The sequence below is a fragment of the Athene cunicularia genome (assembly GCF_003259725.1).
Source record: "Athene cunicularia isolate RWA chromosome 6 unlocalized genomic scaffold, athCun1 chr6_part2, whole genome shotgun sequence".
Classification (NCBI taxonomy): Eukaryota; Metazoa; Chordata; class Aves; order Strigiformes; family Strigidae; genus Athene; species Athene cunicularia.
In genome coordinates, this window is record NW_020799106.1 from 6,322,828 (window position 1) to 6,348,589 (window position 25,762).

Consider the following 25,762-nt stretch of genomic DNA (forward strand, 5'->3'; position numbering starts at 1 on the left):
ATAACTAAAATACTCATCAAATACATGTTACAAGCTGCCCTGCTTCCTCCAAAAGAGCTTCTGAGCCATTGTCACCTGTATTTTGAACACATGCATTTTCTATGTTTGGGTCCCATGTTCTCTGTTTCAACAAGAAGTAGACAAGTAACTCCTCCATAGTACCTTGAAAATGTAACTCTAAACTGCTTACCTGAACTTCTGGAAATACTGCTGTACATTCCTTAGTTGTTTGGCTTTTGTTTGGGGTTTTTTTTACAGGATTAACTAAATACCAAAAGGTAATAAATATCTTGCAAAATAATCTCATGGCACGTTAGAGGAGCACCTCTGTATAAGTATTGCATGGCAGGAATCACAGACCCGAACAGGCTTTGGTGAAGAAGGCAGAGGCAGTTCATTGTCAGAACAGGCATTACAGAAGATCTCACCACAGTTTCTACAGTGATGCTAAATAATGGGGAGAAGATTAAAAATTAAAATTTACAATGGAAATGCACTTGATAATTGGATACCAATAAACAATATACACAGAACAAACAAAATGTGATTCCTTCCACTTCTTTAGTCTAAGCATGGAATCAATTCTCCAAAGATAACTCATCATACCCCAACCTGTGATGTAATCCTAGACAGACCATGGTGGCACCGTAGACAGATATATGGTCTGCCTAGGACCATATATATTTATATATGTTTTGCAAATTTTATTGAATCCCTGGATTAAGAACATATTCTGCTATATAAAAATATAACATAAGCATATTCAAGACAGTGGATGATTCTGTCAGGTAGCTCATTGAAATTTAACATTAAAAAGTAAAATTAAAAATCCTACATGCATTAATACAGCATGGAAATTAACATATTTTACTTGAAAATTACAATAAGCTCAACATTTCTTAGTGTGTTGTATAAAAAATGACACAAAAATACTTTCTCATGTGTTAAATTGTAACAGTGCCAGAGCCGACAAGCATTTGAGATGATGATTCCATAACGTAGGTTGAATAATTTTTAAGTACATTCCTTTGTGGCATTTCACCAAAAGGCAGTGTTTCTTTCAAAATGAGGGCCCAGCTGCATTGTATACATCAAAAAGCTAGAAAGAAATCTCAAAAATAACTATGCATTCATCTGAGCGATGACATTTCATGCCACACTTCTAAGATAATTAATGTTTTTCTCATAATACATGTAAACAAGTTGAAAGAAATGTCATTAAAGTTTTACCTTCCTTTTGGAAAGAGAAAATTCCTTTTCACATAACTTGCAATGTGTAGCCTCTTTGTCCTTCAACCACACCTGGCCCTGGAGACAAAAACTGTCATAACTATATGTATGCGATGAAGTTAAACTTTGGGTTCCAGGGGACAAGACAAATCAATAGCAGTACATCTGCTGCCTGAATTGTTTAATGCTCTGAGACCAGTACAATGGCAAGAAAGACATTCTAAAGCAGTACAAGACTCTCCAAAACACTCCAAAACCTTATGAAACAAGACGGAGCAGGAATAGATGCAAAGAGAACATGCTCAAGGTAGTAAAGCGAGTCAATGGCTGAGCTGGGAAAAGCAGAAAGGTATCCAAGTCTCAGAGATGAAGCCTGTTTCCCTGCCCATCACATAGGAACAGTACCCAAGATGCAGGGAAGCAAAAAAACCCAGGACAGTGTCAAGAACTGACAATTTCCTTCAGTCTAAACCAATTATTAAAACAGGAATCTGCTCAACAAACCACTTCAGACACCTTTACTTGGACTGAAATAATACGCAAGGTGACATACCACATGATTGAACATGTGAAGACAAAATCTCTGCTCTCAAGTGCTTCCTGCACACCTTTAAGAAAGTTCCAAACCTCTCGACATTACAGATCATCTTTTATCAGCTTTGGTACTACAAGTTTACTTAATTCCCAGGTTGATCACTTACAACTGATCACTGAGGAGTATGTAATTGATGCTCGTTTGGCTACAGAGTCTGTCCCAGTTACACTCTGTAAAATATAGAAGCGTGTACCATTGCATGAAAAGTGTCAAAATGCACAGCTGTACATCAAAGAAGAAAAATCAAAAGTGAGTGTTTTCCTCATGAGGTTACAGGGAGTCTGTGGTTCTCTCCCACTGGAGGAAGTCATAGGAATCTCTCCTGAATAGTTGCTGTTGGGAGAGAAGCCTTCTCACGCTTGCAAAATATTTCAAAGGGAACAGTCAAAAAAGAAAGTTACACTTTCCTCCAAATACTACTAACCTGCAACGCTTTGTTCGCTTCTTTTATATCTTCTATTTTCAGCTTTGATCTAAAGAATAAGATAATGCTATTTCAAACTCCTATATTGTCAGTTATGGTCAAACAACTTTAAGAGCAGCTACTTAAAAATTATAAGCAAAGTTCCCTGACTTAGTATTTTGTATTACAGCAGCATCCAGGAGATGCAATCAGTATCACACCCTGCTGTAATAAGCATTATACTAAGCTCTCTCCAAAGAGCTCAGAATCCTTCGAATGGCTGTAAATTTGCTTGGGGTTATGTGGATAAGAGAAATTTGTACCAGCATAGCTCTGTGCAGATACCTAAAGCTAGCATGCAGCACTGGTACAAAACCAGAATTTAAACTTCTGGTCTTGTACAAGACCACATCATGCCATTACGGAGAAACCTGCCTCCCCCCAGGCATGCAGTGCCAACCCACTCAGAACTGAGTCACAGCACATGTACTAAGTTATTTTATAGGACATGAAAGTCACAGCAAAACTACTTGGAAGACAGAGATCATTAAATGAAACTTTAACAACACATAACAGTGACGAGAACTGTGTTTAGAGCTTCTTGCTCACTATAGTCTGGAAGGGTTATGATAAGGTAATCCCTTAGATTTAGTAACAATGTCCTATGATGCTCCTAGAGAGAATCGTCATCTCTTAAAGAAAGGAATCCATGAGCGTGTGTCCTCACAGAATGACAAGCACTGTCCTGCTGGGGACAGAGCTGTTCTCTTCTACTTAGCTGCTTCTTTAGGAATGCCACAACATGCAAACTAGCCCAGCATTTTCAACACAAAACAACTCCTAATGCCCCCAGGCCCTTTCAAACCAGGATTTTCTGTTCAGAGCACTAGAATTACCCATGAGTTTACAGCTAGCCCACCAGCCAAAAATAAATAGACCTGATCTAAGTAGACATATTTCTTTTTGATAACTGGCTAGGTACTACTGTTGTATACAGTCTAATTCACATGACCACCGTCCTATTATTTTTCCTAATTCAAGTTTATATGACAAAAATAATCATCATCATGAATAATGGAATTACTCGCTCAGCTTGGACGCCAGTTCTTGGAGAGCAGCTTCTTGGTCTTGACATATCCTTCTCAGTTGCTTGTTCTTTTCCTGAAGTTTAAGGAACTCCTTAAAACAAAAAACAAAACAAACAAAAAACCCCAATTATTCTCTAAATTGTATTTGCCTACTGCCTAGAAAAATGCTACTACCCAAAACTGATCTTGCCAAGAAAGCCAAATGAATGAATGATCCATCACTGACTCCATTAAGATTCCCAAATCCAATTTGAACAGCAACAACTCAGGATTAAGCCCTCTTAGACCCTGAGAAATGAAGCATTTTTGCTACTGCAGTCCTTTCCAGGAAGAAAATAAAAACAATTGATGGCAGAGATCAACAACTCTATATAGCCAAAGCAGAGAGAGGCCAAAGCACTTTCTGGCCTGCAATAAGAAGACAGAGTCTTCAATAAAACTGAGAAAGGAAAACAAGGATTGTGTTTTCTAAGAATTGAGTTCTGACCTGAGGACTAAATGGGAAGCAAAAAAATCTGGTTTTTTCTTAGTCTTAATCTTTTCTTAATCTTATTTTATCCTTTCTTACCTACTTGCAGAAATTCTTAAAAATACCATTCCTAAGTCCGTAATTATCTTTGCAGTCAATTTCTAAATTATTAGTCAAGTTTTACTGCAGAATTTACTTTTTTAAGGTTAATTATTTCTTGGGTCTCTATTCTCAGCTGAGATACAGTTTCCTTTTCCTTTTGAAGATCATCCTCTAAGGTTTGCCGCCACTCTTTTTCTATCTTCAAATCTGTTTCCAGCTGAAGCCTAGAATATGCAAAACAAAAACAAAATCACTGTGCACAAGAGTATAATTTAAAAAAAAAAAAAAGTTTATTTCTGGGTGCAATATACTATTATCATAATAAACAATCAACTTACGTGTTTTCTAAAACAGAAATAATATATCGATATAGTATTTTAGACATCAGTGTAATAAGTAAAACAAAACATTGCCACTTAGAAAATGCTTTTAAAAAGAAACTTATATAACAGACCAAGAATACGGCATAATTTTGAAAAGCTGACCTTCGCAATAAATGAGCAAGAGAATATTAACCACAAAATTCTGAAGTACTCTTAAAACACCCATAAGGCAAAGCCCTCTTAACTTTACATAGCTTGTTTCTGAAATAAAACCAACCAACCAGCCAGCCAACCACACTGCCATTGGTGGTGCAGACAATGATTGCATACAGCTCTGGTGCTTGTAAAAGTGTAATATTATACCCTTCAGATGTGAATCTTCTATTTTAGACTAAGGCGTATGGCATTTTGAACAGAATTGAAAATAAAGGAGGAAGGACTTTAAATTACTATTTTTATTGAGCTTTCTACCTAGCTGAGGTTCAACATAAAAAACGGATCTAAACTCTGTCAGTTTAACTGGAGTCCAGTTAAAGGAATTAGGGCTACTCTGACGGAAGATCCACTCTAGCTGGAATTTCATTATCGGTTTCACAGAAGAGTTGGTGCTTAGAATATTACAGAGAAACCAAAGGATCGAAGCACACTGCTCAACCTTCTAGATCTAAATTGTGCCAACACAATAAAAAAGGAAAAAAATCTGAGAGTAGTCATGCAAGGTTTTTTGATGAAAAAACCTGTATGCACATTAATTTTCCTGTTTTAAAATCAAAACCATTTTTAAAGGAAAGACTTACATTTTGGGACACTACCTCAGCATCTGGCTGGAAAAGATCAGAAGTGAACATGACCTTGAGGTTTCAGAATTGCAGAATTCTAAGGCTGGGGTCTGAACTGTTCTTTTGCCAAAATCTGCAAAGATGACTGTGGTAGTAAAGTGAACATTTGTCATGACAGTTAAACAAGTTTATTAACATTCAGAGTTGTAAGAGAGGCAGAGTGGGCTAAGAACTGGATTGGAAATCACTCATTGTTAAGCCCCAATCCTTGTTGTGCCACCAATTTGCACTGTCTTATATAATTTACTTCTTATCTTTCCAAACAGGGAAAATACCTGCCCTGACAGGGAGCTTTTTAAGTTACATATTGATTTAAATCAGTACTGAAGGATTTAACACGAGCAAGACTAGAAGGTTGGCTTTTATATTATTTTTTAGTATTTATGATTCCAGTGGAGTTTTATTTTTTATTTCCTGCGCAGTGGTTAAGTTAAACCACTTCTACCTTATTCATACACCTGATGAATTAAACTATTCTTATACCATTTCTGTTTAAGTTTCTACTACTACATACTCATTAATTTTGTTAGAGCGTATATTACTACTACACTATGTCTCTGTACCCACTTACGATAATTTCCTTGTGAGTTAAGCTGGCACTTTTAGAAAACAAAATAATGCTGTTCTTCCCCCTCCTTTCAAGCTGCACATCATTTTAGAGGCACCCAAAGGTTGCCTGACTTTCTTGGCATATTTTCTTCCACCTTGCCAGTACCAAACATGAAGATCTTTAGTATTTACATTCTGTTCAAAACCATTTATCAACAATCAGCCTGTATTAAGACACAGGGCATACCGCAGTGTAGAGTCTCTACTGCTGTATAGTATTCCAAACAGGAAGGATATACTTACAGCTGTTTCTCCTTCTGCGAGAATTCTTTCTGCAGACTTTCAGATTTATTCACATATTCCTGTTTAAGTTTCTCATCCTCGGCCTCAGCCTCCGTTTGAGCCTTCTCTGCTTGCTGCAATCTGGTGTAATTCAAATCAACTTTGGGTAAAACTGAAGCTAGAACTAGGGTGTAGAGGGTGAAGAAGACAAATAAAAGAAAAATGGGGAAATAGAAACATTTCTAAATAAAAACAAAGTTTGGGGGAAACTCACAAACTCAAACGAGAAATCCGTACAATGCCTAGAGAACTAGCTCCTGTTTTTTCATACAGTAAGAGAGTAATCACTGTAAGTAATCACTGTTTTATTTTATGCTCATGAATAACAGATGCCAAAGCATGACGATACATATTTTAGAATTGAAGCATATACCTTAATGCTTTTTTTTTTTTTCCTTTAGCATATGTGCATGTGTTATTTTTGGAAGCTTTCAACCCCCCCACCAAATAAATCCTGTAAAAGTTCTTGGCTTGTGCTAATCACCCAGCATGTGTTGTGCAAAAGCAGCTCAAAACAATTCAGGCATAAGGCTGAATACAGAGCACTGCAATCAGACAGCAAAAAACTCAACTAGCCTAATACAAGACGACACACCGTGACAGGTCCCACTACATTTATAGAACTACCTCAACTACATCATATTATTAAATTAATTTAAATCATCTGTATTAAAAATAATGCATTCTTACACTGGTTAAAATAGCTCCATACTATAGACAAAATAAATAAAACCAATTAATCAAGAAATGAGGGATTAGTCTTTTTATTTAATCTTTCCTTTTTGAATTCCAGGGGTTTGTTTCTGCTTCAGGTAGCACTCCCCTTGGAATCCATTGGTTCACTGTGGCTCCTCTCTGCTTGGTCACTTCTTCAGTTCAAAAAAAGGTGGGTGTAATGTAACAAAAGTAAAGGTACTAAAATAGAACTTGTGCTATATCATGGCTACACCTGTCTTGATGAAAAGGCAGGAGAGTAAAAGAGCCTGTAAAATACCACTGAATGTCCCCACCTGTTGCATCGTGTTTAACAAAACTGTTTGAAGGGCCTCTCAGGTAAGTGGAGGGAGAAATCTGTGATACTCTCTCTCTGTGCTTGGTTTCTCACTTCCCAGCAGCTAGCTGAACGCTGATTAACTCACAACTTCCAGTGTCAGCTAAAAAGAAATTAAGTCAGCAATATGTCTACATTTGTGTTTCTACTGATGAAGTTGCACCAGCAGGAGTTTCCAAAAGCTGCCAGTAAACAAGGGGAAAAAAGACTGGAATTATAACTGCCTTATAAAGTGTGTACTATCTCATTCATCTACAACAGTTGTTTTACGAACGTTCTGAATCACATTTGCAATGGTGGTGCACAGAGGGCCAAAACACGTATGGAAAGGAGAGCGCTGGGAAAAAGCGGGGTCAATCCACTGGGCAGAAGCAGCTGAATGAAGCTACACAAGACAACATCAAAAGCAAGTCAAAACCCTCCCTAAATCACAAATTAAACTGCAGTGTAGTTTCCACAACCAAAGTAGACAGGGAGCTTGCTACCCAAGAATCATACTAGCCAAGCCAACCTACAGCACCATCCTCTAGACTAGCACCAAGGCCAAGTGCACTGCCGTCATCCAGACAAATGTGGAGCTGGACCACGTCCGCAGCAGGATTTGTGACTCAGATGATACTGAGGCAGACACTTTTTTGCATAGATGACCATGAGATGGTTATGCTCCCATTTCTGCTCTGGTCTACCTGTTGTTCTATTCAGTGTTTCTGGTTTGGGTTTTCCTTTGAGGATGGGAGATTTTTTTTTAATCAATTTATTTTTATTTTTTAGTAGCCAGCCCATGTTAAAGGCTCTTTCTGATTCCAAACCAAGGAATAAGGCAACATGATGGGAGTAGAAACCCTCTCTGTATTGTTTTGTCCTGCCCTTCACTTTTACAAACACATCCCTTTCTGCTGAAAGACCCTAAAAGACTTTTCCCAGGCAACTTACGCTCCACACATCAGGAAACACTGGGAAGCACACCAAGGGCAGTCAGCAGCTAAAACTCTGATTTCTGCAGTGCAGGCAAGCAGCAACTCAAATCAGAAAGGAGAGCTGTAAAGATTGCTTAATGATGGGTGGAAGAAAAAGGGGTTGGGCAAAACCACAGGTTAGGATTACAGCGTAGACGCAGCCACAGGCAGGCAAGATCCTTAGCTGACAAACAAGTTAGACAAGTTCAGACTCTGGGCCCTAAATGTAAAAACCTATTTATTACTACAACTTCCACTGTAGCTATCATGGTGCAGCTGTTCTAGGCAGCAGTCACAGCTACAAAATTTGCTAAAGTGTGCTGTCCTTCCTGTCTGGAGCCCCGTCCAAGTCCAGGCTCCGAACACATTTTAACTCTGTGAAAATATTCTAACCCCCATCACTTCAGCAAAATGGAATTGTGCTTTAGCTGCCTTCTCCCCAAACCCTGTAATTCTTCCACTGTACATACTGAACATGTATGTCGACTCCACTCTTTTTTTTTTTAATATATCGTTCTGATATAGCACTCAAACCCCTTTCCCCCAAACTCCTGTCACTGTTTAAGAAAACAGTGCTAGTTACAACCAAAAAAAACCAACAGATAGCATGCTTTGGGGATAAATACAGCCTAAAAGTGAAAGAAATAAGCAGGGCAGAAGGGAAATATTAGTCAGAAGGGCTACTTTTTAAATCTATTAGTACCATAAAGAATAGGAAAAATCACTAATTAGAAACAAATGTCATAAAAATGTACAGCCAAAGTAAAGATAGCTAACCTTTTAAAATAAACTTTGTTTGACAGTTAAGAAGTGGTTAAATAGCATTAGAAAACTAGCTTACATTTGCTTAATAATAGTGCAGTAGTTTACTTTTTTTTTTTTTTTTTTTTTTTTTTTTTTTTTTTTTTTTTTTTTTTTTTAAGAGGGGTAAAGTGAGATCGGAGATGATGTTCTTTCAGAAAACAAAATAGAACCCAGCTACGATCAGTTACAGTGCAGGATTTCTAATACCACTTTATATTTAGAGTTGTAATTTAAAAATTCGTAAGTTGTACTTTATCAGTAATTATTTAAACACAACAGATCTGGAGGAGCTTTCAGAATGAAATATCTTTGACAAGTTTATACTGGTGCTGAGCTTCATTGCTGGCACATTTGATGAATGACATTGCAATAGTCCTAGTTTGAGTTAACAGATCTTTGTCACTTCATGAATGCAGTGGACAAAAATCAAAGACAGATGAAGGCAGCAAAATAGTAAAAACAGAAATTGGGATAAAGGATAAAAAGAAAAAGAAAAAAGAGGGAAAAAGGATGTCAATAAAAGAATATTCATGTCACTAATTTTTTTAATACATAACCATGTTTTTCATAATCAGATTTAAATGAAAAAAAAAGACATGTCAAACACCAACATGACAGGGCTAATGGATATGTTATATTTTACAATTAAATAGATCAATGTTGCATATTGGCCACTAAATTAAAACATATGAATCACATTTTAATATTATGCAATACATGCAGTCTAACCATAATGTAAAATTTCTATACTGGAATTTTAGTCTTTCACTTTTCAACCTTTCAGTGTAAAAACTCATTGTGTCATTGAAAATAATGGTGCTTCCAAAGCAACAGACAACAATTTTAATAGCTTCAGCAAATACAGCAGTGATCCATGAAGGCATTAAATGTTTATATTAAGCACATGCTTAAGTATAAGCAAGATTAATGCTTTGGTTTCTATTGCATTTCATTCGGGGGGTGGGGGTGGGGGAAAGTAATAATGAATCAGAATTTTGAAACAGGTGGAAGAACAACTTTTGGTATCAGCACAAAAACCCAGGACCAGAAGAAATATGGTGGAGGAAGAAAACTGAAAGATTAAGTCTGTAGTTAGAATAAGTGTGGTTGTTAAAAAAAAAAATAAAAAAAGAAAAAAAATCAAACAGTGAAGCACTAGTTAATGTTTCAGAAAGGTTCTTTTCAAATTTTCTAATTGAAAGTTACATTTCGGTGGCAACTGTGTAGGAATATGGTAAAATGTAAGGAGATGGAGACACAAATGAAGAAAACCAAAGATGGGCCTGTACCTTTGTTCTAGTTGTTTCATAGTTGCATTAATTTGATTGGTCTTATCCTCTAATCGACCAATTATTTCATTCTTTTCTTTCATAGCATCTTCAGAAACCTGTGTTACAAAAAAGGTTAAAACTGAAGTAGGTATATATTGTTACCTCAAGGGGTTTTTTTTCCTTCATATTTGAAGGGAAAAACATTAAAACAGCTTCAGGTTTTGATTCTTTTTAAACATTCCCATCAAAAAAAAAAAGTAGTTGACAGTACTTAAAATGTTATGCCTAGCAAATTTGTAGTTTTGTATTTTGCAAGTGCAGATGCTATTTAATAAGGATATGTTTTTCATTTTGGTTTCCTTTCTTAGTTACTCATTTTTCAAGTCAAATTCACAGATCACCTTTTTAAGAAGCCCCCCAGAACCTTACCAATAAAGGATGCTTAGTCCTGGAAATCACTAAGGTTCTCCAACTTTTACGAAACCACCATACGCACCTAAAAATCTTGTAAGAATTTTACTAAACACATTTCACAATTTTGATTCTTTGCAGAGCTGCTACAACCACAGCTCAAAGATCTAAATAAAAAGTAGAACATTATCCTTGCTATCAAATGGCCCCTAATCAGCAGAGACTGAGCATGATTAAACTGTTCTACTCTGCCCAGGAAGCGTGTCTGAATGTCGTAAGTGAAATCAGTGTTACCCATAGTCCCCAGAAGTACAGCTTTAAAAGAAAAAAAAACCAAAACAACCTACAGATCCAAACAAACTGAAGAACACTCTCCTCTTATTTTTCTTTTCAGTCCTACTTGTATTTCTCTTCCTCTCGTCCAGTTTCCACACAGTTGCATGTGGAAAAGTTGCATCCTTTGTCCATCATCTCAACTACTTCTCTGCAGCATTCTAATTTTTTTCCCCCCTCATTCTGCCACAGATTTGACTGGTTTCTTGTGCTGGTTTTGATCATTTATTCCATAAATTTAATTTATGTTTCACATAAATAATTCAGCGATAATCTTCCCTTGGTGTTTGGTCATCGGTTACCTGCATGTTGGGCCTCTGAGATCCATATTCTCCCAAAGAAGAATTGCATCGTTATAGATTTTCTTAGTTAGTTAACAGATTAAGAAAACAACCTGTAATTAGCTTTTTCCATTGAATATAACCCTGTTTTCCAAATGCCTTTCTTTACTTTGAAAGCTCAGATCTCCTCTTTAACTCCTCACTACGTACCTACATTCTCTTGGGTTCTTTATAGAACACAGGCCAAAGAGTGTCATTATCACTAGATATACTATTACTCTTTCTATTCCACATAGCAAGTTATTAGGCCATGATCTTATTCTCATGCTCTTTTCTTTTATAAGCCCACTAGCATTAAACGACTGCCTAAAGAGCTTCTTTGTGTGAAATCATGCTTGCATCTGTAAAGTTTCAAAACGACAAGCTGACCTGAGAAGCAAAAAGAAACCAAAAATTAAGGCAGAAGCAGTACTTAACTAAACAAAATGGTAATGCATCTCTCTCCAATCAAAGTAATTTCATCAGCTTAACAGCAAACTGTTCCTTTACCTGCAGCTTTTGGTACATTTCCATATTAATTGCTTTAACTTCATCAAGCTGCTGTCGAAGGCCTATGAGGGTATCCTGCTTCTCATGGATGTCCTTCTCCAGCAGCTTCATGGCAAGTTCTATCTCGTGTTTCATACTGACTTGAACCACTAGCTCATTCTCCATATCCTATAAAACACAAACACAAAATATTTAAATAATTATGCAACATTTTATCTCTGTTTTGGAAAGAATAAAAGCTAACACTAACAGAGCTGCAGCACCACCTATTTCACCACTTCAGAAATTCTGCTCCTCCTTAACTTTGTAAATTATCCACTACATAAACATTGCACTCATGTACTTAGTGACCAGTGGGGTTTTTTTTAACTTTGGAAGAAGAAAACTTGCATTATAAGAAATTACCCCGCCAGTATTGCATAGAGTTGCCTAAGTATTAATTACAAAAATAGAACTAAAGGATTTCTGTTTTCACAAGAAAGATTTAGCATACATACAGAGCACACAGTATTGCTAACAATGGATGGAAAAATTTCTCAAAGAAAATGTATTGTTACAGAAATATTTTTTTTAAATATTTAGAAAATCCTTTTTATTAAAAACAGTTAGAGAAAAGGCAATTAAAGTCGATGAAAGGCAACATCTAAGCTCAGCAAAGCAAAACTAGAAATATGCACAAACTGACTCTGCTCAAGCATAAACTTTTCTAGAAGTAGCGTAATCCTAGAAAAGAACACCTACTTGACGAAGCTGTGATTCTTCTCGAAGTTGTCTACGTGCTTCATTGTACATTTCATCTAAACCCTGCCTGGAGTGTTTGTATGTCTGAAGTTCTGCTTCAACATCCACTTTAGTTGCCTACAAAGATACGGAGAATCTATTTTTCTTCATCACAAGTTTAGCAATTACTAGCATAAATATAACACTCGCGGCGAAAAAAAAAAAGCGCTTAAAAATACATTCTCCAAACACGCTACAAACACTGGAAAGAGCTGTTTCTGCTATGTGATCATCAGTTTTATAAATCTAGCAAAATAAAAATTGTACTGCAGTACAGTCTTCCTCCACTAAGTCACTCTAACACAGAACTATTTCAGTACTGAGGAATCCACACTTTCCCTTAAGATGTTCTTTTACCAGTTATCCTGTAAAACACATTCAAGAAGTTACACAAGGAGCTACAAACCACAGCTTTAAAAATAAGCTCAGTGATTGTATATATGCTTACTCCAAATGACATCTATACAATGAGACAGGTCGGAACGGCAACTAAAACACACACTATTTTGACAAGATTTTCAGATAATATTGCTTTAAATGCTCTTAGATATAGCTTACAGAAAAGAAGAAAAAAGAAAGAATGGAAGAAAAGTAGAATACAAGGTAAAATGCTACAAAATTTGCATATGGGTATAAAACAATCTAGTGTCCTATAGTTTCAATATATTTATGCCACTATAAAGCTTTCCAGATTTAATAAGTCTTTTCCCCAATAAAAGTTGGTTTAGATTTGGCCCAGCTACTGCTTACTTCAAGTTGCAATGTAAGAACATCTGAATGGCAATGAACGATGTGACACTGCTACATTAAATGTGATAAAACAAACATACCTCTAGATGATGCTGTGTTTTCATTAAAATAAGAGTATTTTCACTCCTTAACTGATGGTTTTCTTCCTGAAGTTTAATTATATTGTTTTTGGCTATTGCTAACTGTAAATAAAATACATAAATAAATAAAAGCAGCATGAGTTTTGTGAGTAGAAATAGATTTTAAAATGTTCTGATGAATGCAAGACCAAGACATTCTCTGCTCTATTCTCACAGTCTAACAAACACAGGTTTAATTGTTTTTAAAGAAAACATAAAGCTCCTGATTTTAGTAATGGGCCTCATTACACAACAGCATGCATATTGAATATACTTCATTATTTCATGTCTGGTAAAGAACTTACTTTTCATTGTTTTATTATGACTTAAAGACCCTCAATTTCCTTTCCATTTGGATTCAAATATACCCAGTTTTGTTCTTTTTTGGACATCTTAATGTATCATGTGGAGCAATTTACATAAGGAATCATCTTCCAGATGAAAAGAAAATATTACAAAAGACAAAACATCATAACTGGGCCCTACAGTATATACATTAATATCAGAATTATAAGCCAGCTGATCAAAATAGGTGGACTTGGGCTGAAGGCTTGTAAAGGAACCAGAATACTCTGAGAATTAACACTCAGTAAAAATGTTTTCCCTCCATCAGGACGCATTAATACCCAGAGTGAGCTAGCTATCCCCTCAATAGCTGAATTTAGACATTTCAATTTTCCACTTCATTAACTATTCCTCAAGCACCTTGGATTAAAGAAAAAAATTGTGCTCTCTCTTACAAAGTTAAAAATATTGGAATCTAGTTAAGCATCAAAGATAACTGGAAATACAGTATATAAATTCAAAACCAGAGCAGGACAAGTCTAAAAATTGTATATAAACATATGGTAAATAAGCAAGAAACCATGTTACCATTTACCCTGAAAACGGTAACAGAAATTGCTTGGTGAACTACTTTCTGTCTCTTTGTAGCAACTGCTGTCATCCATTATGGACTAGTCATCTGCACAGAATCAGACTGACAGTTGGCATTAAGAAAGGCTTCTCTTCTGGTTTTGTCCAAAGTGGGACATTGCAATGTTCTACAGAATTAATTTACTGATCCTGCAAGCTACCTAGGCAAGCTGACTTCAAATCCCTGCAGCTACTCCACCTTTTCTTCAAGCCAAAGTAAAGGTATCTGAACATGATAGACAGAACTTATGTGGATTAAAGTAATGCAAGTATGTTTGGAAAAAATAGCGTTTGAGAGTAAATAATCTATTATGCATTGCTAAAAAAAAGTACCTCTTCAATCAGTTTGGTGTTTGATTTTTCTAGTGAATCAACTCTTGCATGTAGACTGCTAACTGTGCTACTGAAAGAGAAAAAGAAAAAACGTTATTCAAAATTATATCAAAACTCATTCAACCAAGCTCAAAAGCTTTAAAGCGAAGTACAGTGATTTAACAGTTATGTGCTAAAAGGTCTGCTCCCATTATTTTAGGTTTTCCTAAATATAAGAAAATAAGTCTCTTTTGTTAAACATTTATATAATTCCTTCCATCTCCCAATGTCATCCCAGCCACTTAAACTCCTGGTTGGGTGTGAATTTACATGTATTCTCCCTTCCGTTTATCCTCACAATTATATTGCATCCAAATGTTTAATGACTTCCTTTAAAAGACAGTTTACAATCTTCTTGGGGTTTTCTCCACCATATAATGAAACCATTCTCCAGGTTCTCTTCCTTCAAAATCCATTTCTTTTACAAAATTATTTGCTCCTCCACTTTTTTTGAGATCTATCCTCAGGCTTTCTTGATGCTCCTTGACTTCATTTATAAGTCTCATCAAAATTTTGTTCCCTTTTATTACTCTGTGGGGGGTTTTTTATCATATCAAACTACATTCAGGCCTTCTCCATTACCTGATTGCCTATTTCTGCTGTAAGCACATTTTTTTAGGCTGCACTTCACGCACAGAAAAAAAACAAACAAACCCTGTTCTGTAACACTGTTTACTTTTCCACGTACTTCTACCCTGGTGTCCCCAGAAGTTACCAGTTCATTAAGAATGGCAAGGCAGAGGAGACTAATGCATTTTAGGATGTGTGGAAAGTAACAGCTGACCTGAAATTAAATAGGAGAGTTGCTGAATCACTGGCTTGCAAGTAATTCCATGCATAACCAGTATACATAGCACAGAGGGGCTCACCTGAACAATGACAGCTATCATCACACAACACCACTGTTCTTAATTGTGATAGCTCCTTTCTCCTTCTTAACTTGCTTCCATTTTGCTGATATTTGACCCATTCAGTTATTCTGTCCCGTTGAAAGTTTCCACTCAGCGACTGACACAATTCCAAATCAGAATATCTTTACCCCAACAGCAGTTACAGAGTAACTAGTGATCAAAATTACCCGTATTAAAAATGAAAAGATACGATTCCATTTCAAGAAGGGATCAAGAAAATCAGGTATACTACAGATTCTACAGAAGTTCTTTGTGGGTTTGTTGTTCGGTTTTGTTGGGTTTTTTTCTTTCTTAGCTCCTCACATAGCTTAATTTTGTACAGGACTCCTCAGATAATTACAATCACCATTCCTCTATTTGTACATTAACAAACGCAGCGGTGGACTAGGTTTGCTCCACCTAGCAAAGTAAAGGAGAAAGGTTGCCTTCCTGAAAACTTTCTACAGAAACAACAACCTACAATGTGTAAGTAATTTCCAGCTAGTCATGAACTTAATCAGTTTTAGTCCTAGGCATTAAAGCTACAGACTACAATATTACGAAAGGCAAAGAAACCATATCATGTGGATTCACCCATAACACTCAATAACACTTTTTGAAAACTGTTAAACAGAATGCAGTTAAAATCCAGATCAAGCTTTTCATTCCTGTGTAGTCAGGAATTGTGAGGACCTTGATCAGTTTTCTATTTCTTTGAAGAATAAAGGTTCCAACTGTAAAAACAAAACCATGAAAACTAAGACTCCTTGAGTCTCTCCAGAAGAGCGTATCCCTTCCAACTTCACTACATCCTCAGTCTAAACATAAAACAATTTGCACCCCTTCTCTGAAGTTCTCTCACAAAGCTGTGGTACAAAAGGAATCAGAGGTGTTTTACCTGTAGGCCTGGCCTGACATGCATACTTCAAAGTAATACTTACTTCAATTGTCTGTTTAGCTCTTCAACATAATTCTTTTGGTCCAAAATTGCAGCAATCTGTACATTTCTAAAACAAGCACATAATAAAATTAGCTTTAACAAAATGATGTATTGAACTATGTACTGAAAATATACCTATCATAAGCAAATGTCCATCTTAATTGGGCTTTTTAAAAAGAAAAGCAGCTTCATCTCACAAGCATCAAGTCAATAACTTAGATGTTGTGACATCAGCGAGAGACAAAAAAACCCAATGCTTTAACTGCAAACAATTTCTCTACCTAAAACATAGCAACATAGAGTCTCATACAAAAAAATGATGTTTATTTACTCTGCCATAACTCTGCTTCACTGAAACACTGACTAAATTCCAAGCTGAGGGCTTAAAGGTTAGCAGGTTCCTTTTCATTGCCACCTTGCAATCCTCCAATACTGCCCATCGGGAAAAGGAAGTAGGTGATGTGGCTGAGGCTTGCTTCAGAGGTCAAATATTCTTCCAGCTAACTGGTAATACAGAACCATTTTTCTCAAGACAGTGGGATCAGAAGACTTCATCTTTAGGGAACCTGACATTTCTACAAAGAACAGGGCACCAGTCAAAAAATCATTTGTTAATGTGCAAAATTCAAGGTATTTGGTGAGGACGTACCTTTCCTTACCCCCAATGTCATCATCACTCTTTAAATACATAGAGAAATCGATCACCCCAACCTAGGGGAAAGCAAATGTACACAGTTTCATCTCATACAAATAACTGCTGTTGAGATTCACAGTCTTGTATCTATATAATTACTAAAACCTCAGTCACATCAGCTTTTTCAAGGTTGGCTGACTTTCAGCCAGAAGCTCAAAACACTGTAACATTTTAAACAAAAGCTTTTTTAAAAAAGTATAGTTTAATGTATTTTTAAGAATTATGCTATCTTTGAGCAAAATTAACAATGGACCATGTACCAAAGCCCAAAGAAAAGATTACTTCCTACCTCTGATTGAGCTTAGCCAAGAATTTACAGGAAGACTTTCATTTGGGAAATTACTAGGTATTACTTAACCCTGCAACTGGTTGAGTAGACTTGTGATAATCTGTCTGTAGTGCTTCTCACGATTTCCTATCACAGCATGTCTCCCAAACTGATGTTTCCCCCATGTTTAGTTTTTCAATATTTCTTGCCAAATACTCCTACCTCACCACACTTGCTGATTCCCAGGTGTGCCAACTCAACTGCATTCATTTTTTTAAACCTTGCTAAATCCAATTTCTTTTCTTTTCGATTCAATTGTAATTTAATCACATATATGATAAATAACATTACCATGAGTTCTGCTTCCAACTCTATTCACAAACCTGTAACAGAAGTATTTAACCACGGGTTTTTTTACCAAAACCCTTTCTTTTTGGTGTCTAGCAGCCTCTTCACAAAAGTATCTCAATTTCTCTGATCTACAACTTCCTTCTTGAGCTCCCTTTAGCTTTTGAATACAGGTAACTTACTAAGTCTGACATTTCCCTGGGTTATATGATACCTTCCTGTCAGTTCCCTATGACAGCCTTCTACTTGTCACTTCCATGTCTTTTGTAAAAAGTCTCTTCTCCAACAGCTTTTTAAAAAACATATTTTGCTTATTAAAGCAAATACTATGTCTATGAAAAAGTAGAAAGTTAGCTCTCTAAAAGTTACTTCTCCGTGAAGTTATAAAAGTTAAATTCTCCATGTGTGCATACACACATTTGACCACTGAATAGCACTCTTCTAACATGCCAGAACTATGCTTCCAGATGCAACCTCATCATCCTTCAGAAGTTTCTCTTTCTGCTCAATACAACACGTGGCTTCTGGTTTCTCTGAGAAGGTGACTTATTTACACTACTCTTCACAAACAGAATTACTCTAAATTCTCATCTGGACAGCCACTACTACCCTCTCAGATCAAGTTTTATCTTCCCTCATACAGCAAAGCCACTAAGTGGCCTAAATAACAAAGGTGTACCTAGCAATAGATTTTGTGATACACACATATAATTTTCAATACTAAGATGAGCACATTGATAAGTTTTATATAATTACAGGCCTTTCAATGTTACATCTTCTGGTACACAAGATCAGTGCCTAAAACATTAGATAGTAACAAGAATGAACACGTGAAGACAAATTAATCCCATGCCTTTAATGCCTTTAAAAAGAATCCATCAAGGTTTTCTTGGAAAAGATCAGAGTTCAAAGTCAAAGCACTCTGCAAGGGAGGAAGAATTCTAAGTCTTGTTGTGCAGGTTGGAAGCAGTGACCCTCTCAGTAAGGTCTTTTATTACACTGTGTGAAGTAAGTTTTTGTTTCAGGTCCTTGAAACATTCCTATTATGTTCCAGAACAACAATAAATGAACCAAATGGGATAAACTGGTCATGGAACTATACTTCTCCCACAAAGGAAAAAGAGGAGTTACGCAGTTAACACGGAAAGAACTCTGCATTGCTACTATTGCATACATTTTGATGACGAAGCATCAAACTTTACCCTTGCACTCTGACAATTATCACTATCTAAAGGCCTGACCCAACTGATACTGAGGTTAATGCAAAAGGCCCCACTAATCCAGGAGATGGATCACGTCCTAAAGAGTCTCTAGTAAGATTTCTAACAAGTCACAACTCCACAGTAACAAAATCCACTGTATGTAAAAATCTTATGGATTGCATGTACATTACTTTACCTGTACTGACTTACTTGTGAATCTAGGTCTTCTCCCTTCACACACAGGTTAGCATCTATCACATTTAACCCAACTAATAGCCCAACAATAACTGCTCCTTCTTCCTCCATCATTAGTGCATGATACTCATAAAATTCGCTGTTAAAGAAGAAAATGGTGTCTTATTGGTATATTCATTACATTTGCATCCAATACATTAATAATACGTGACATCTAAATCTGAATTGTTTCTCTGATTTTAGCCTTACCCCAACATCATAAAGATGAACTGGATCTGCTCATACTTTACAAATATTTAAAAACTGAAAGTACTGGTTTGTTTCAGAGGCTATTAAAAACAAAGATGCTACCTCTGGCTCCAGAAATCTGAGCCACAAGCTGATAGAGGGCTGGAAGATTTGGGAGGCAGGACTTACTTTGTCTTTAAAAAACACAATAAAAAAAAAGGCTTTTTCCTATACACTTGCTATTAGCCACTTTTGAACAGGATACTGCAACAGGTGGATGTTTGGCCACACTGATTCTGACAAGTATTATGTTGTTAAACACTAGTGAATACAAAAGAAGAATGGTAAAAAATTTAACTTGTGTAAAAAGGTCTGGACTTTAATGAACATGTTTAAAATTAAAAGTGAGAGTGAGAGAAAAGAAATGGAAAGGGCTGAAATGCTAAAAAAGGCTTTTAAAAGAAAAACACTCCACTAAACAACAGAATACCAACATTTAATTCCTCCTCCTTGCACTTCTAAAATAAAGTTTTAGACTCTATGAAACAAACTGTGCTTTAAGAGGAAAATTCCATAGCTGATGAACACCATTGTCATCCTGACATATCAGCATGATCTAGGCATACAAGAAAAGTCTTAAAAATATGTATAGGTTATAGAACTGAAATGAAGATGACAAGGGTTTTTTTTCCCCTTTGTGCTTCAACTACTCCATCAGAGAAAAGTTATACTAGAAGAGAGCAATGACAGTTTTAGAACTGGGAAAGGAAAGGAAAGTTCAAAGCAATCGTCCTCCATGCAATGGTAGCTCAGTAGGAAACCATGCATATGGCAGGGGTGAATTCGTCTCCTCTCCGGAGCTTTCCAGTCTGTATTCTGCACGGCAAAGGAATGCAGCAGGAGCCCTTCCCCATCACCCTCATCTGCAAATGAACCATCAGGCATGTTGCAGAAGGCCCACCTACATGATGGCGAGAAAACATCCCTTCACCCACCAGCTGGCCCTCTTGATGAGGCAGCAGTGTTTGGTCCCTCTGCCTTGAGGACTGGAAGACATCAGTCCACAGACCAGAATCTACACTTCGCTATGCTAAGGATACATTAAAAAGTTTTGGGGTTTTTTTTCAGGAAACTAAAGCTCTAAAATAAATGATAAACAAAATCTACTTAGTTGTTTACCTGAGAAGATCTCTCTGAATGATTAAACAGCGAAGATAGTCAGCCATTTTCTTCTGCATTAGTGCTAACCGTAACCAGGCCCGAGCACGGCCCAGTGGTGTTCTGGAAAAAAAGGCATGAAGATAAATAATCTCAAATCCACAATATAACAATTTGCTGTCTTAAACATAAGCCTAGTGGTAGAGCAATCAGTATTTCTGGAAGGGTATTTTAAAGTATCAGCTGAGAAATGCAGTCTGGGAAGCCATAATATCTAAGCTTTGACTCCAAGCTTTAGGATAATATCAGAAAAATTTTGATCAGCTCAGCTGGGCTTGGGAGCAGACCCTGGAAGGAACAGGAGTTGAGGGCTCTATCCCCTGCTACTCTGCCAAGCAGATCCCTGAAGCAGCCAAAGTCTGCTCTCCTGAAGTCCAGGGCAGTGAGCTTGCTGCGCACCCTCCTCTCTGCCCTAAGGACCTTGAACTCCACCATTTCAAGGCTGCCCTTGAGCTTCACACTCCCCACCAGCCCCTCCTTCTTGGCAAGAACAAGGTCCAGCATAGCACCTCTCCTTGTTGGCTCCTCTATCACTTGGAGAAGGAAATTATCATCAACACATTCCAGGAATGCCCTGAATTGCTTATGCCCTGCTGTGTTGTCCCTCCACAACAAATACCAGGGTGGTTGAAGTCCCCCATGAGGACCAGGGCTTGTGAACATGAGGCTGCTCCTATCTGTCTTTAGAGGGCCTTATCCACTCGCTCTTCCTGGTCGGATGGCCCGTAGCAGACCCTCACTATGACATCTGTCCCTGCCCTCCCTTTAGTCCTGACCCATAAGTTCTCAGTCAGCTCCTCACCCATCCCCAGGCAGAGCTGCATGCACCCCTGCGGGTCACTGACACAGAGGGTGAACCCCCTCCTTGTCTGCCCGCCCGTCCGTCCTAAAGAGCCTGTACCCTTCCATTCCAACACTGCAGACACGGGAGCCATCCCACCAGCTCTCGGTGATGCCAGTAAGATTGTAGCCCTGCAGGCATGCACAGGTCTCTAGTTCCTCTTGTTTATTCCCGGTAGAGGCATTTAAGTTGGGCCCCTGATGAAGCTGACTTTCTGGCTGCAACTCCTTTATGCTGCTTTCCAGGTGCTCTCCTGATGCCCTGTGACCCCTCTCCAGGCTCTGGGCATCTATTGCTGGCACTGGCATCAAGCTGGTAGGAGTGGGATGGATTGAGGCTCCCCTCCCCTGGCAACTTTAGTTTAAAGCCCCTCTTCACCAGTTTGACAAGCCTATAACCAAAGATGCTCTTCCCTTCTCTGACGGATGGACCCCAGGTTTCCCAAAGTGCGTCCCATGGTCTAAGCAGCCAAACCCCTGGCTGTGGGGGGTTACCAGTCCCATAACCAATTGTTGATTTGCCAGGTTTGACTGGTCCTAAATGCAAAACAAGACCCCAAAAACCTGCATGCTATATCAGGACAGGAAGAGTGTAACACTTGACAAAAGGAGTTACTTCATCTGGCCTGGCACAAGAGCAAGTCATAATTTATATACCTATGTGTTTTAGATAAGGTCTAAAACTATACATTATAAGCCTTATGCTACCATATACCGATCACAGTGTAACCAAAGCCTTTCAGAATTTAATATATGTCCAATTATAAAACTAAATACAAAAGCAGAGTGCAGAGGAATGGGAGGCGATTGTAGTTCACAGCATAGAATTAGATTTAAGAAGGACCCTACACACAAGAATCTGAAAAGCTGCCTAATACTTTCCTCTTCTCTATGTTACCTTTTGTTTTTATACAGCTTTTGCTGACTAGACTCACATGTTTCCTGCAGTTCTAGACTGCAGACCTGTTCCTTTTTGCACCATTTTTGTCCACCATTCAGAAAACTCTTCTCCCAGGACATCAGAAAAGAACATAAAAATACTGTATTTTTTAGCTATTTTGTGCAGAACATGAAAAGCTAGCGAGATTCACAGATGCTCTCCCCCAATATCATGTGTTAGCTGTTCAAAGGCTTGATTAATGCCAAATGAAATCATTAGACATCTGTAGATTCTCAATCAGGTCCTTTATTTCTTGCTGTATTTTACCAATACTACTTACTTAAGGCCAGGCAAATCTCTGACACTTGCTGCTATCTCCTCAGCTTCTGGATATAATTTCTCCACAAGTTCCAGAGGTCCCCAGATGGTTTTATTGTAACTTAGAAAGGATTTTCTTACTAGGAAGAGAAAAATCAAGTAATGGAGTTAATTTAAATTAATGGACTAGCTTCCTTCAAAATGCTGCTGTGATGAAAGGGTTAACCGCTGAGCTTAGATTTCCAGATAACTGTGACACTGGTCAGTTCACCAGTCTCCAAAGCCATCTTCTGAATCACTTTGCTGTGAACATAAAATTGCTGTGCTAGAACAAAAATAATATAGAAAGGATGACTAGCTAAAAATATAAGCTACATACATACATACAGTTGTAGTAGTCCCTGGAGCACTTACAACAAACGGTATACAAAAATTGGTAAATGGGGAAATATATGTTGTGAAGTATTAATAACAATACTATTAATTATAAAAGGTGAAAATCTACAAATTTTCTTTACTTTTTATAGCAACATAACATGCTTTGATTTTATCTCATTCGAGAAAGGAAGAAAAACAGCACGTTTGGGATGAGAAATGTGCAGCTAGAGCAATTACCACACCTTTAAGGCCATGCTTCAGGCAGTGCTCCATGACAACAAAGAACTGCTGCAAAGGTGGGTAGTCAGAATCCAGAGTGCGGCCAAAGCTCAGAGCTGATTCAATGAGTCCTTTGATACTCAATTTTGCCATGTTCAGTAAATTTGCTCTTTCTACAGCTGTAGGGTCCTTTACAGCTAAGACAATAAAGAAAAAAAAAAAGTTATGGGTGAAGTTTTCAAAGAGATGCAAAATAATAACATGCTTCGTAGCCACCTGATTCAAAGAAAAACTTACCTTAATCTAGATATACCGAAAGGAATAATTCAGTAAGGGCTATAAACCACCATGTTATATAAAAACATCCACTCCAACAAACACCCTTACAGATCTGACATCATTTTAACAGGTGAATGCAAAACCAGGGCTGGGAATGTCAGTTCTCAGGTACTGTGTGTCTCTACATCTCGGAAGCAGTCAGTAACTGCAAAATAACACAGGCATCAAGGCTGCACTCCAAAGCTCTGCTGTATAACAGCAATCAGTGCCCTTACCATGACACCAAAGCAGCACTCCTGTTAATGTAGGTATCTATCTGGTGTATTATAGTCTACCTACAGCAACAGACATCATACTTCTTCTATGTAATCACTTTCTGCTTCAGTCTTAATTTCACAGTGACATAAACGCATGCTTTCCTTCTCAAGCTGTGCATGGTCTCAGCCAGTAAACCAGGAGCAGTTTCAGGAAAATATTACATACTAATTTCAGTTTCTCATATAGCTACAAAACATTTTCTACACAGGGAAGCTTAGGAACTAAAGGTTTCGCTTTAATCTAAAAATGGTTTTGGTAAATTTGACAAAACGTACACTACAAAAGTATATTTGGGGATTAAATCTAGTCAGCAAAAGAAACATCATCTTAATTCGACAGAATGGACAAGGTTAGACTTCTTGGAGGTCCTGCTACTGAAACCAGAGCATTCAGGAGATTCTTAGTTTATTTTCATTTGTAATGAAGCAGTTCAAACATTCAGGTCACCCTCTATTTTGTCAAACTAAAAAAAAAAGGCAAAACAACCCTTTGTTTATTCACTATGATCAAAGTGACTTGGAAAGAAGGAAAAAAAGTCAATAATCTACTGTTTTCTGCTATTTGCAATCAAATTTAACCAATTATGTAAAAACCAAATGAAGAGCACAGATCATCTTTTTTAAGATATTGAGACACAGATGTCAAAATATCCATATAGATTCGTGTCTGAGAAAAAATGTGAGCCTCTTCCTCTGCAAATCTGAGTATTGGTATATGACCTCTTTGCACATCAGAAAGCATAAAGAACTGTATACACTAAAACCAAAAAACCCACATCATTATAACAGAGGGATACTTTCTCATTTCCTCAAACGGCAATGAAATGACTTGTCTCGCTTCTTGCATACCACAGCCTTAGATATTTAGGTATTAGACCTTAGAAACTTAGAAAATTACTATCTAGTTTTCTATATTCCTAATTGCCTGTCAAATATCAAAGTGTGCTATTACCATACAACATATCCTATCTAAGTTTTCTAGGGGAAAAAAAAAAATTACTGAGATAACATACACAAGATAACCTTAAAAACTACTTTTACAGTCTCTCATTTTACCAGTACTTCAACTAAAAGCATTAAAAGATGTTGGAATACGCAGCAGACAACTAGCAATGGTGCTCCAGCAAAAGTTTACCCAGTTAGCTGTCACAGCTCGCTAGTTTGTCTCTTGATTTCCTGCCGGGGACTGAACCAACCCTACCCAGAGCAGCACCAGTACCCCTGTCTGGAACAGATGGAGGCTTACAACAACGGGGGCGTTTCTGCCAGTAAAGCTCATGTCAGACTGCCTGATATCCTATGAGGTTTGCTACTGACAGTACTAAATACGAGTGTTATTGGAGGAAAAGCCTTGTTCGAGTCAGACTTCAGGTGGATAGCTCTCCCTTGCCAAGCATTCAGTCCATTTCCCCAAAGGCATCATACAAATTCCTTTTTCAGGTGACCTCATTTTGACTTTTGGAGCTGATCCTCCCCACAGACAGACTTCCAGGTCTACTGTCCTTTTAATTATCAGCCCTCTTGTCTGGTCTTTCTGAGGCAGAAACACATTTTAGGTCCGTTTTAAAGTATGGTCTACCTGCATATTTTTCTTCACCTGCTTCTTTAAAAAAAAAGAAAATCAAGATTTATTATTTCACATGACATGTTTTCTAGTAACCGCTGCTCAGGGATTGTATGGGGTAATCCGCACATACACGGAGCAAAAGGAGCTCGGGAAGGCTCTTTTCGCCCCAGCGCAGCAGCCCCCGAGGGGACAGTCTGCCGGTGGCGCTGACGTCGCCAGCCTCACCGGAGCCTGACTAGCAAGGCTTGGCCCAAGAGACAGCATCCCTCTCCCAGCCCGGGTGAGCAGCCAAGCCCTTACCGCAAACAGTATTTGTGCAAAAACCCACCGCCCAGCGCGTAGCCGCCGCGGCCACAGCCGGAGCGAGCTGTCCCCGCGCCACCCGACGGCTGGCAGAAAAGGGGCATTTCCCTCCCCACCGGCATAACCCCCCACCCGCCTTCCCGGAG

At 37.7% G+C, this 25,762-nt stretch overlaps 1 protein-coding gene across 2 annotated transcripts; it reads right to left on the reverse strand.

Moving 5' to 3' along the window:
* Positions 1-246: 246 nt before the first annotated feature.
* Positions 247-25,718, reverse strand: RUFY2 (RUN and FYVE domain containing 2). 2 transcript variants are annotated; one of them, XM_026852015.1, is made up of 18 exons: positions 24,882-25,718; positions 23,174-23,347; positions 22,576-22,693; positions 20,477-20,578; positions 19,085-19,208; positions 17,012-17,073; positions 16,364-16,429; positions 14,494-14,563; positions 13,207-13,308; positions 12,338-12,454; positions 11,597-11,764; positions 10,041-10,138; positions 5,902-6,021; positions 3,982-4,111; positions 3,313-3,407; positions 2,250-2,298; positions 1,231-1,308; positions 247-447 (listed from the first exon to the last, which is right to left on the reverse strand). In XM_026852015.1, the coding sequence occupies exons 2-18, from the start codon at positions 23,301-23,303 to the stop codon at positions 304-306; spliced, it is 1,773 nt and encodes a 590-aa protein (XP_026707816.1). In that variant the 5' UTR covers positions 23,304-23,347; positions 24,882-25,718; the 3' UTR covers positions 247-303. The 2 variants fall into 2 exon arrangements, with proteins under 2 accessions (XP_026707816.1, XP_026707817.1); XM_026852016.1 differs by lacking the exons at positions 247-447; positions 1,231-1,308; positions 2,250-2,298; ... (1 more) ...; positions 3,982-4,111; positions 5,902-6,021 and adding an exon at positions 8,725-9,153 and having other exon boundaries at positions 24,882-25,717.
* Positions 25,719-25,762: the final 44 nt, after the last annotated feature.

What these genes read in the sequence shown, in the direction of transcription:
- RUFY2 (XM_026852015.1), bottom strand. Translation starts at nt 23,303, where the DNA reads ATGGCAAAATTGAGTATCAAAGGACTCATTGAATCAGCTCTGAGCTTT. An exon ending in AAATGTACCAAAAGCTGCAG is followed by an intron (nt 10,139 to 11,596) that starts GTAAAGGAACAG and finishes TTTGTAACACAG; the next exon opens with GTTTCTGAAGATGCTATGAA. An exon ending in ATGAAACAACTAGAACAAAG is followed by an intron (nt 6,022 to 10,040) that starts GTACAGGCCCAT and finishes GAATTACACCAG; the next exon opens with ATTGCAGCAAGCAGAGAAGG.